Source organism: Callorhinchus milii, unplaced genomic scaffold, assembly GCF_018977255.1.
Source record: "Callorhinchus milii isolate IMCB2004 unplaced genomic scaffold, IMCB_Cmil_1.0 Scaffold44, whole genome shotgun sequence".
NCBI classification, from domain to species: domain Eukaryota; kingdom Metazoa; phylum Chordata; class Chondrichthyes; order Chimaeriformes; family Callorhinchidae; genus Callorhinchus; species Callorhinchus milii.
Genome location: NW_024704785.1, coordinates 540,029 through 553,582, shown reverse-complemented (window position 1 = coordinate 553,582; position 13,554 = coordinate 540,029). Strand labels below are relative to the sequence as shown.

General features: G+C 39.2%; 1 protein-coding gene across 7 annotated transcripts in view; it reads right to left on the bottom strand.

The window, feature by feature from the left end:
- Positions 1-13,554, bottom strand: part of LOC103187169 (actin binding LIM protein family, member 2) — a 159,918-nt gene that overhangs the window by 52,329 nt on the left and 94,035 nt on the right. For all 7 annotated transcript variants that reach the window (XM_042345385.1, XM_042345389.1, XM_007906553.2 and 4 more), the window contains exons 6-11: positions 12,446-12,539; positions 6,093-6,180; positions 3,872-3,930; positions 3,041-3,118; positions 2,284-2,430; positions 400-432 (exon numbers count right to left, since the gene is read on the bottom strand). In XM_042345385.1, the coding sequence (XP_042201319.1) occupies positions 400-432; positions 2,284-2,430; positions 3,041-3,118; positions 3,872-3,930; positions 6,093-6,180; positions 12,446-12,539 (499 nt within the window). The remainder of the gene's footprint in view (positions 1-399; positions 433-2,283; positions 2,431-3,040; positions 3,119-3,871; positions 3,931-6,092; positions 6,181-12,445; positions 12,540-13,554) is intronic.

Here is a 13,554-nt window from a genome sequence, read left to right as displayed (position 1 = left end):
AGTATCAGTGAAATAAATCCCATGAAGTGCACTCAAATTTTAAACTTTTCCCCACCCATATGGTAACCAGAGTATGGACTGTTAACCCTTGGGTTTATTATTAGTTTTGCGAATACATCAGGATACAGTTCTCCATCCGAGATGTAGGTTATTGTCTCTATTGTTTGGTTACTATATTGGTTCCAACGGAATCCCATTTCCATCACAAGTGTGATTCAGAGAATGAAGCAGGTTTCACTCCTGTTATTAATTAGCTAACCCTGTAGGTGACCTTGGTCGTATGAGTTTATGATTAGATTTGTAAGCTCAGGGATCCAAGGTAAAATGGAAACAATTTGCCCAAACATACACCACCTTAATGAGCAACAAAAATACAAAAAGGAGAAATTAACTGATTACCTCAGTTGGTATTGGAGACAGCATTCGTGGTGACTGAAACAAGGGAAAAGACAGAAAGAAAATCATATAGCTCATTCTTACAACCTGCCACCAGATTTGATGACAGAGTACAAATCATTTGCAACATTACAATATTGGTTATAGATCAAATTAGATAACATTAGTTCTCAAATAGCAAACAAATATGTTGATGAAGAAAAAATGAAAAACAAATATTGATCTGGCCAAACAAGTTGCCCAACACTGACCCCCATCAACAAAAAAAGGTGCGTTAGACTATTTCTTCCCAAAGTTGCTTTGAATCAAGGCAATTTTCTCAGCACAACTAGGCCATGAAAGAGCATGTGACCCTGATTTTCCTGCTTGTTTGCACCTGCAGGAAAATTGTGTGCAAAAGTCACAAGCTGGTGTGCCCATGTGCAAAAATGCACATTTCTCCCTGTGCAACTGAATTCTGAACTGAACGCCATGGGATTATGAGCTCTGCTACCAAAGGTATTTGCATTGCTTGTTAAGAAGTGGACAGATGCTAAGCCAGCTGCCTATTCCTTTTTTTGTCCCCCCCAAAAATTCACAATTTGTTTATAGGGGAAAAAATACACTAAACTCAAAGTATTAGTGTTGCTGTTCAACCATACAGCCTGACATTTCCAAAATGCTCCAAATGAAAGAAACTACTAATTGTGCAAGGATGAGAAAAATGAGATTGAAATACAGGGCTGGCTCATAGAGCTAGACACATTCTTACTGAATTTCAGCTGCCAACTACCTCCCTCAAGTCCAGGCATTTAGCTCCCGCGTGCCTGTGCTTGAAACGAGGAAAAGCATCAAACCCGTTCCTGTGCTTGTGGCAGATGCATGCACAAACATTAAGGAAATACATAATATACATTTAAATTAATTGTTATTGTGCAAATAGCACTTGCATAGAACAAAGGGGCTCTGCGGCCTGGATTTTTCCCTGGATATGTAGTGAAACATGTTTTGCGAGTGCCTTCAAATCAAAATATTCAAATGGAAAATGCGGCAGAGTTTGACTGGTGCTCGGACCACAAATTGCTGTGCTGTGGACCACTGTCCAAACTAGGTTGACATCAGGTTACCCAAACGATTACTACGGTGTTCCCCTTTCCCCAAATTCCATTTTGTCTTGTTCTTAGGTCATGGGCCACTGAAGATAGATGGCTGGCAGAGACCATTTTAAATTTAGTATGTGCATCTAGCTTTAGTATATCTAGATTTAGTATATCATCGCTTCATTAGTATGTGCCTCTGCTTCTGGTCTCCCGCCTCCACATGATGGGATGTGGTTTCATTTGCACTGGTTGCATGAATCTTAGCAATGTTGGTAGCCCACCCAACTGTACAGGGCATCACACTGAGCCTGACCTCTCCCCACCGTGAATGCCATGGACTACCATGTCGAGGGTGCCAGAAGTGCTGGAGGCGATTAGGACCAGGAACTCTGGCTGGTTTTATCCTCCCAAACACTGGGAATCCGAGGGCCAATTTAGCTTCCACATGCAGTCCCGAATGAGACCTGGAAACTCAACAGGAACAGGATTTAAACCTGCAGCTATATCCATAACATCATTGAAGGAGGTAAGTGCAGACATTATCTTCATTGACATTTAAAAAACACTAAGGGAACGTTTTATTTTCTGCTGACTCATCACAGCTATTTGTTTCACCCCCTTCAGAGCAAATTACAAGCCTGAGCGTTAACATAGATGAAAAATCATGTGTTTGTAGGCATTAATATCGAGTTAAAATATTTCCTTTAAATAGATGGTTTCTTACCTTCCAGGGCAAAAAATCCAGATCCTTCCCCTTAAACAACATTTAAATGTAACAATTTCTGAGGATTGCTTAGTTTTTCAGTACCTCCCCCATTCTATGCCTTTCAATAGTTGAGTAATTGATATACGGTGAATAGGAGATCATGTCAGGACGATCTATATTGTAAATGGCCTTAACTTTGGGAAGAGCAGCCAAATCCTTGTAGTCAAGAATCTCATCATCTAGCTTGGCCTAAGAGAGGAAAAGAAAAGAAGGATGCAAGAGATAATGAGCAGAGAATAAACAGAGCGGAGGAACAAAAGTAGATAGACTATTTCACAACTATAGGAGTCTTCCAGGGAAATTGGGATATAGACGATCCATAGCACCGCAGCACTTGTTTGAGAAATCAAGTAATTCAAAATAGGTCAGATTTCTCCTGTTCCATTGATCACTGTCTTGCACACCGAAAAACTCTCCCCACCACACACACAAACTCTCCCTTCCTAATCCTGAGTCAATGTTCTAATCCACACTATTTTTCTGAGCCAGGAGAACAGGTGGGAAATGGGTCACCTTGAAAATTCCTGTTCCTTCACAGCTGCTTATGTTTGACTCACTGGTCAGTCAATTACCTAAAGTGAGTAAACCAGTCAAGATTTGCTGCAAACTGAAATCTCTTTGATGGGATTTCAACATTCTAGCTCACTTGGCTGTTCTGCATTCTTGAAGAAGAAACATTCAGCACATTTGATAAGGCATTTTTTTTTCTAAGAATAATCTATGAAAATGCTCAGAAAGTAGTTTGGGCAAATATTCATGTTGGCATAACTGTCAGGCACAAAACAACTGAATAACTTACATAAATGATACGACTCGGAGATCCTGAAGTACTTGAGGCTGGAGCAGATGTAATGCTTTCAGAGGAAGTGCGAGTGATCTGGGAAACAAAAACAATAATTACAATTTAGATACAGAACTTAGACCCTGTAGCTATCTATGTCTTTAAATACGTGAAACGTGCATACAATCCTTAACATTTTACTGTTATCAAAAAAAAGTGGTTATGTGTTCAATGACTGTAAAAAGGATACAAATGTGCATGCTTACCGTGAGAATTCCTTTAGTTTCTTGGGTCTCTAATCTACTCCACCATCATGCCCATCTCAAGTGATGGTCTTTTATTTTCCTATGCTCCCAGAAGATACTGAATACTTTACTAATGAATCAGTTACACTCTGACAACACCATGACACCCTTTTAATTCTCCTTACATTGTGTGTCAGCCTAGTTCAGTGGTAGCACTCTCGCCTCTGAATCAAAAGGTTGTGGGTTCAAGTCCCACATCGGACATATTCTAAATTGACACTCTGATGCAGTGCTGGGGGTGTGTTACATTTTTAGAGGTGCTGCCCTTTGGATGAAATGTTAAACCGATGTCCTATCTGCGTCTTCAGGTGGACATTAAAGATCCCATGGCACTATTTGAAAAGAGAAAGGAGTTTCTCCCAGTGTCCTAGCAAATAAATCCCCCAAATAAAATTGTTCACTCATTGTTTTGTGAGGACAATGCTGCTTTGTGGGACAATTTTTGGATAGTCATGACCGAGTTTTAAAATAATGATGCTTTCATTTTACCCTACATCGTTCAATGATGCCAACAGTGATAAACGTGAATAACATTTCACCTTACCTTTTGTTTTTCCTCTGCCCTGGCAGCCTGTTTACAGATTGGATGCCAGATAGAAGTACCTACAGCAAATAAAAGTTTGAAAAAAAGGAATCATAAAAGCAGAAAACAGAGAAATTATCAACTTTTTTTAAAAAAGGTTCATTTTATTCTAAAACCTGAATATGTGGAAAATGCACAACAAACCACAGAACGCCAGATTAACATTTAGGGAGACAGCTCCAAAGCACCCACAAAATACACAGTGGATTCACATTACAGTATATCCTGTGAAGCGCATTGAGACTCCTCAATGATGTGATAAGGGCCTATATGAAATGCAAGGATTATTATTATTATATGATTATCTGCTTCTGTTTCAAATGCTGAACACTTTTATCATTTTCTGTGTTTGTGTTTCAAATTTACAGCATTTCGTTTTTCCTACTTCGATTAATTACACTTTACGGGTCTTCTTATTAATCTTTTTTTTTTTTTTTTTTTTTTTTAACTTCAGGGCTCAACTTACTTCGATGTAGAGAACGACCTAATGTGAGCATGCACAGCAAATGGATTCACATTTCAAACATGCTTTAACGAATAATACACAATAAACACGTGTGTATTCTAATGAGTCTGGACTGTACATAAATCACCTTCATTTGGAACTGAATGACCAGAATAAATTTACAGGCAGTCATGGGAATTAAACCCAGGGCATTTTTGGAATGAGGACTTAGCGCCTGTAGTAGAAGTTTCTATTACAACAAAAATAAAATTTGTCTGCTAATGACAATGCGCTAAGGTATTAATTGCTAAATAAAATACTCCTTAAAAATATTTTTAAGGGAAGTTATTGCCAGCATTTAGCATGCTGATCATGAATAATATAAATAATTTATACCGTGGATCAATACTTTGCTTTTAATATGTTATTTCCTTGTTCGGAAATGTAATACAATGAAAATGAAAATGACTCACTCCACCAAACATCAATACTGCTTAGATCATGTCTTACATTACGCATGTGTTAAAAAATGCTCTTGGATAAAAATAGCTCATTTTCAGATAATTTTTTAAATCAACGTAAACCTGCTCACTCCGGTACATTCTTTAGAATAAACCTAATGAAATTGCTCAATACCATGAAATCTCGAGTTTCTGATCACTAGGACAAGGCTGATTAATCAGTGAAGTGTATAATGTAGGTTATACTTGTGAGAGTTTTCAATTTTTTAAATTGGACTCGTGAGAAGAACACAAAAGGGGAAAACAGATAGCTAATGGTATCGGAAATTGATATCTTTAAATTTGGAAAAGCCCATGAAATGACATTGAATATCAGCCAAAATGGAAAACCTTGTTTGTTTTGTGACAGTTTTCTCATGAAATGGTAAATCAGTGTATTCAGAGTCTTCTGGATCAAAACACTGATTGCTAAAAGTTTTATCCATTTTGATCGCCCGGCTATCTGACATATACACAAACCCATCATCATGCTTCAGACTTTTCAAAACAGAAGGTTTCACCTATGTATTGCCTCCCACACGTGGTAATTTCTGTTTCTGGAATGAAATGCGCACTCTTTCCCTGGAGGGACAAACCCTACTTCACTATTTATTGAGACTATTAGGTGCAGGTTGTCAAGAGCCAAGGCTTGCCCAGTTTGCAATACTGCTGGGATTTAAACACATCTGACAAGTTAAGTTTGTTACATCAAGGCTTGACTACGCCAATCCTCTGCTTGTCGGCCTCCCCACCTCTACCCTCCACAAGCTGCAGATCATTTCCTACCTCTGTGACCTGCTAACACGATATTGACGTGTATGTTCCCTCTGCTCAGCAAGCTCCAGCCTTCTCCATGTCTCCCACCTGGCCCGCCCCACCATCGGTGATCGGGCCTTCAGCCTCTCTGCCCCCACTCTTTGAAACTCCATTCCGCAGTCCCTTTGCCTCGCTCCCTCCCTTGCCTCGCTCAAGACATGTCTCAAGATCCTCCTCTTCAATCACACCTTCGGTCACCTTTCAACCGCTCCTCTCCCTGTCCTCCACCCCTCCTGATCCCAATCCCATGCTCGGATCCAAATTTGTGACTGTCCAGCGCTTTGCAACTACACATAATGCAGAGCAGCACAAAGCAAGAAACTTGTTGAATTTCTTCCAAAGTTGACTGAATGCAAACCTAGACAGTACAATAAGAATCTAAGATCATTTTACAAAGACTTTTGTTGGGTATTTTTTGTACCTTGCAGATACATCTCTTCCCCTTCTGCAAACATCTCCTCGCATCTGGCACATCGTGCACAATCTGGGTGATAATGTTTTTCTCCCGCCTGCAAAAGAAAATAAAGTTTGCGCTTTGAATCTTCCATGTCAGCAACAGTTCAAAATCTAAAATGTTTCACTCATTTACATTAACTGCAAGATCATTCATAAAACACTGTGTTTTCATGGTATATTTATATTTATCAATTGACATCGCCAAGAGAGAGCATGTAGACGAGGAAGTTGAGGCGACCAAGGATGGAGTCCTGTGGTACTCCACAGAAGACCGGGAGTCTAGATATATTACGTTATTATGCGGCTTCCCACAGTCAATGAGATCGAACAGACAAGATCAACCCTTCTGAACTGTGTTAACTGTCAATTATTAAATGGTGTTTATAGGTAATCTTCCACTTCTGATGATTGACTCCATAATTTTTCCTATTACAGTTACCAGGTTTAATTTTGTTACCATTCTTGAATATGTGAATAATATCTGCTTGGTTCTGGTCAGTTGGAACCTCCCCAGCCCTATTTGACTCACTCATAATGCCTGCACAAATCTACTTCCTTGTCTCCTTCTGTACCCTGGGCTACAGTTCATCCATCTCATCCTCATAAATACAGATTCCAATTTTTTGTTTTGTAAGCGTTACTATAAAATATTATTTACATGCAAATTCTTCCTTGTGGCAGATGTAGGATTCGCTGTTGTAGTAAACATTTGCAGCCATGAGGTAATGCTCACAGCTTGATTCTCTGTAAGTAATTTTTAATTTTATATACGTGCAACCACTAAATGAGGGTCACATATATGCAAGCTGTGTTTTTGTTTTAAAACATGATCTTACATGTTTCACCTTGATTAGATACAGAAGAACCTACTTAAATAATGTATTTAATGTATACTTAATTTGCACTGTAGTCTAGTCTATTGAGAATAATAATTTAACTATCGGTGGTAAAATTATTTCCGACATTAATTCTGGGCTACCCACTGATAATCCCACCACAGGCTGCAGATCATTCAAAACTCTGCAGCCTGTCCTCTCCCGCACTAGACTCCGCGACCCTATCACCCCCATCTTCGCCCAACTCCACTGGCTTCCCATCACACAGAAGATACAGTTCAAGATCTTGGTCTTCACCTTCAAAGCCCTTCACGGTCTTGCTCCCCCCTATCTCTGCGACATCCTAACCCCCACCATCCTGTTCGCTCACTCCTCTCAGCGGGCTCCGGTCTGATTCACGTCCCCCGCCTTGCTGGCCCCATTATTGGCGGGCGGCCCTCGCCCCCTCCCTTGCCACCTTCAAGACCCATCTCAAGACCTTCCTTTTCGTCTGTGCTTTCGATCTCCCTGCTTCCCCCCCTGGCCTCCACCCTCCCCGAACCCCATCTCGGGTCCATAACTCTGTCTGTCCAGCGCTTTAGGACGTGCTTCCGACGTGAAAGGCGCTATACAAATGTAATTTTGTTGTTGTTGTTCTCTCATATAATTATTATTATTATATTCACTAGCAGGAAGGTACTACTGAGACTATGGGAAAGGGGAAGTACAGTCAGGAACACTCCAAACAGATTTTCATCTCCACATTTATTTCTACCAATGACAGAGATAATAGTAGGCACAAACTGACCTTACTTCAGTTGCTATTGAAACACGAGACTCACTGCAATTGGGCTTACAACCTGGAACCTCATCCTCAATGGGACAAATACTCTATTCAGGCTGAATTGAAGTGCTCAACATGAAAAGAGATCTTACAAAAAGGGCAGAATTACAAACTGCTGTTCCCAATAGTCTCCTGGCAGTGAGGAGAGAAATAACATATAAATTCTACTCAAAAACATATGAAGAATGTTTTATGTCAATGAATGGTAAATGTGTCAACATGGCTCGATTGATAGCACTCTCATCGCTGAATCAGAAGTGGATTCAAGCCTTATGACAGGACTTTGAATTCACACTCAAGGCTGACACTCCAATACAGTACCGGGCATATGCTAGATTGCCACAGATACCATCCTTTGGGTGAGACTTTAAACTAAGATTCTGCATGCCTGTTCAGATTGACATTGAAAATTCCACTGCACTATTAGAAAAGAGAAGGGAATTTCTCTTGGTGACTTGGTGAACAGATACATTTTGTCATTCACTTCATGGCTGTTTGTCAGACAGTGCTATATGAAATTGGGGATGGAGGTTTGAGTGAAGTATAAACACATGTTGGGCTGACTAGCCTCTTTATTGGTGTTTCATCCTATGCAATTCTATGTACTCATGAAGTAGTGTCTCACAGCTGTAACACCAAGTTTGCAACTGAATTCACCAACAATCTACAAACTATAGGTCATGGAAATATTTCTTCAATAGTTCTTCATTGAATATCTATTAATCTATACCTGAAGCTATCCATTGCCATTCTAGCTGATTACACTGGTTATTCACTTCTTGGCCGTTTGTCAAAAAAAATTGCCTTGTTTGTCTACAAAATACAAAGTCAATACATTTTACTGTAAATCCTGTGAAGACTTGTGAGATGTCTTCTTGATGTGAAAGGTGCTATATCAGATGCAAGGGTTATTGCTTATTATTATTAAATGAATTAACTGATAGACAAATTTCAACTGGCAAAATTAACTGTAAATACAGCGCTTTTTGGCCAGAACTCCTGAAAATCCTTCCATCAAATAAATGCAGAAAGTGGTGTTGCTTCACAGGAGATCTTCCTTCAAGTACTACTAATGTGTAACGATTTTCAATCAGATATTGAATACCTGTGCCCCAGTGCTCTGACCTGTGTGGTAAACATAAACAAAAAAGGTGGAGCTGGAATGTCTCTTCATTGAAATGCACAGCTGAACAATATTGAGCGAGTTTGCTCTGCAGCTTCTCTGGATTGAATGAATTTTTAGATCTATATAAAGGCACTATTTTCATTTTGCCAAATCAATTGCTTGTACAGGGAGAAATGCAATGCATCATTTTCAAAAGGATGACCTGGCCTGTGAGTGACACAGTAATATGCAATTTCAATGTAATTTATGCTACAGTAATCTGTTTGTAAACAGAAAACCAGTTTTTCATTTTCAGATAATTTACGACCAACGCATTTACACACAAATCACACTCTGGTTGCCAGTTTCAATATTTCTTTTTATTCCTTTATATTTATAAATCTATCAATTGTTTTTGTTTGAGCAGAACATGCCCTCACTACTAACGGCAACATTTCTTATGCAACTTTCAACAACACTTTTTCAAAAATGATAAAGGATTTAAAGAGCATTGGAAATGCTTAATTATTCACTGATTTGTGTGTACACTGGGTTATTTAGTCACAAAATGCTCAGGAAAATCGGGTTTGATTCTGGCTAGTGGTGGAGGAAGACCAAACACACTCTTTGACAAACATTATGTTCTGGGTTTCCCAGGTCAGATGTAACACTTGGGCAAATATTGTGCTCTCACAATTTTATCTCACGTAAAACAGATTTCACCCCCCCCTCCCCTCCTCCTTTCTGCATGCCAGCAATACAATCCATAATTGATCGAGATTGACAAGTGCTAATCGGGGTCAAATTATGAATCATTTAAGGAATTGTTTAATTCACTCAATTAATCACTCTGCTATCAGTGGTAAACATAAACAAAAAGGTGGAACTTGAATGTCTTCTTCGTTGAAATGCACAGCTGAACTGCCGAGGAAGCCGAGTTTGTTTGATCTTGAGTTGCGGAAGATAACAGTTGACATTACTTTGTCCTAAGCCACTTTACACAGATGCACTTTCTGCAGGAGTCTCTGGATTGAAGTAAGGAGTTGGGAGTATGTTTAATTTTCCTCTCCTCTCCTGAAGCTGCTATTTTGATACTGGCTGACAACTGCTAACATAATGCATTTCAGTATTTAAACCTGGACCTCCCTGGTTCACTACCAGACCACCCAATCCAGTCATCACCTGAACTAGCAGAGGAATCCTCCCCTTCCGCCACCACCAAATCCATCGATTTTCAACTTCACTTTGGAATAATGTACAGAGGTTGAAGCTGGGCTTTGTAAGCAAAATCCTCAAAGAGTGGCCAGAACAACAAGAGGTAGCAACAGCCAAGAAAGCTCTCTGCCACAAGTTCAATTATGAAACCCACCAGGCATCTATACTGGTAGGAGTTCTGTATTCAGAGAATTCAAAACAAAACCAAATGCATCAGATTATTCTGCATAGTATAAATGTTATAGTGGCAAAGAGGAGTTGAATCACCCTGTTTGTTAGATTTGTCTCCTGTTTGCCCTATTCTACTATTTAAATATCATATCATAATGGTGCTTTTGTAAAATAAAATGTACTTGCGTTGGAAGGCATCATCATTTCTGAATCCTGACCAGATAGAGCCATCCAGAGCAAACGGTCCAGAAATTAAACAGACTCTGAGTTTCCTCAATAGTGTCATGCTATAAAACACTTCAATACAATTCTCATCTGAACAATGTTTTAGCTAGTTAGCTTTAGATTGCATATATCTGCTACTCTCCATATATCTCCACTCATCCCACAAGTACTATTGACTGCTACCAGTTTAGGACTTTCCCATTCTTCCCCCTTATTCATCTTGAGTTGAAATTAACCGCTATAGTATTGTTAGAACAGAGAAACTACCAATTATTACAGTAACTATATCGACAACAATTTATATTTATATAATGCCTTTCACTTTGAGAGGATGTAAATTGTTGCTACTGCCTAAATTTGATTCTCTGAGCCAGTTGCCTTCTCTTTTCCATATTCAACTATTCAAATAAAGAGGGTCCCAGGGTTTAAGACTTGGCATGGGCTGAGTTAGATTTTTTTGGCAGGGAGTATGTTGGGTGAAATGCCCCCCACACAAACACACACAGTGATGTTTCTTTTTTGTGCTAGATTTAAATAAACGTTAATTCTTCTATTGATCAAAACAGAATAGCTCTGATTATTTTATTCTAACAACTAATTGAACTGGACTGAAATAAATCCATTAGTCAGTGCCTTGTGGCATCCTGAAACAAACAAATCGGGAAGCTCCCTGGTGTACAGTCAATTGGCTGATTTCAGCTGGGTCAGCAATAAGGGTAGTACAATTAGTCTCAGTAACCTTGGATGCATCAATCTTCTTAGTTTAATTGCCCTTTAAGAACATAAGAATATAAGAATTAGGAGCAGGAGTAGGCCATTCGGCCCTTCTTGCTCCTACATGCTATAAACACATGAAGGATGCCCTTTAAATGCAAGTTGCTGTTGTTGGGGGAAGAGGAAAACCCAACCAGGTTTTTGACTCTTCATTTCTATCCATTGATCCTTACAGTATTTTTTGTTGTTTAACCAGGTGTCTTCACACATCCATCACCATGCTTCAGAGTATACAAACCAACCTGAACTCCATGCATCCCACCTATACGTGGGAATTCCTGTACATTGGATTGGAATGCATACTCTCTACCTGGAGTGATGCATCCTGCTTGCCTAATTCTGGAGACTATTAGGTGAGAGCCTAGTAATGTGTGTGTGTGTTTATATATATATATCTTCTATCTATACAAATAAAACAACAATGTCTGTCTGTGCTTCAAGAAGGATCTCAATAACTGATTGATGTAGAGACATGATTTATACCTCATCGGAAAGGTCTTATGCTTGGAAGTGACATGGATATATTTGTTTCAGGTATCTCATATCGTTTATGAGTTATTTTCAGTTTGTGTTTTTTACTGCAGTTACACCTGGTGGCTGCCGAGTCAAAGTGGAGCCATGGCATTGTATGTTGCAGAGCACCTACGTATGTACACACAAACTGCAGTTATACCTGGTGGTTGCATCGGCTGACCATAGCGCTGTGGCATCCTGTGTCACAGAGCACGTACGTAGCCAAGCGGTGGGAACAAAATGAAGAACACAGACGAAGCTAAGTTGCAGCAACAACAACAAAATTACATTTTTAAAGCACCGAGTCCTCCCAAAAGGAGTCCTCTCAGATGAGTATAAAAATGAAATGTCTGTTTGTGTGTCTGTCTGTGTGTCAATCTACATTCCATATTGTATACTTTGGTTGCAAGCGAAGCTGCAACAGGTACAGCTAGTATTATATATATGAGTGTGGCCTCACCTGTGAGGTTCTCTATGGCTGAATAAGCTGAAAGCAATCAAAAATGAAGAATGGCCACTAGACAGAGAGCTACTAGGATTTCCAAGCACCATGTTTCAGACCCCAGGATGAGTCACTGCCATCAGGTGAGAAGGACAGAAAAAGAAGACTGAGGAAGGCAAAGGATTGGAGAACAGAGAAAAAAAGAACTTCTTACCTCTAAGACTCTGCCAGTGATGAATTTCTCACAACGCTCACATTTTATACCAAACTGAGAGTGATAGTCAGCCTCACAGTAAGGAGCCCCAGCCCTACAAAATGAACAGAGACTTAGCAAGCACATTAACAACATAGCATTTTAGGCAGGAGAAACTGAATTTGAAATAAAAACACTGCCAACATAGCATAGGTTTCAGATCTAACTCAATCATTAGGTATAATACTATACAATTGCATTTCCTATCAGAAGTAAAACCTTGACACAATTTGCTGAAATAAATGGGTCAGTTAGTGTTTAATAGGTTTAGTTTTCTTCATTTTTTTCAGTATCTCAAAACATAATCCTGGAATGCAGCATTTCAAAGCTGCTTCAAGGATAATGACTGAACCAAACCAAACCCTGTAAAGCTGCCCAAAAAGACTGCTGCAGCTTTGAAAGCAGACACTCGATGAACGCTAATCCATGGTGGTTTGTACCATATTCAGCTTACTTTAGTCACCAACATTATTACAGAACACATTTTAACTTCGATCCTTAATTAAAGAATGTATTACTGCTTTATTTGCCTCAATGACACTATTTAAAGCAGCGGATCATTTTTAACTGTAATCTTTCATTAAACTGTGAAATAAACCTCCAACCTCACCATCTCTCAGCATGTGAAACAAACTAAATGTATTTCATATATAGTACAGCAAATCAAAAAGCAAATTTGTCAACCACTGCAGAAATTTGTCAACCAGCATGCAATACAGATGCAGATGATGGTTTGCCATCTTTAATTTCAACCAGTATTGTACTAACAAGATATGCTAAACACATTATGTTCCACCTTCATGCAATAAATCGAGTTTCAGACACACACAGACCCAAGTAGAGGGATAACTGCCTTATTGAATCAATATTCTCTTCCGATGCATCAGCATGTTTATATAAAAAATTAATATGACACAAGTGGTGATGCAGCTCACGTATTTGTGGCTGCAATATTGTGATGGCAAATGTATTGTGAATGACATTTATAATCCTTGCATTTGATACAGTGCTTTTCACGTCTTCTAGACATCTCAAAGTGCTTCACAAAAAATACTGTAAAGTGAATTGAC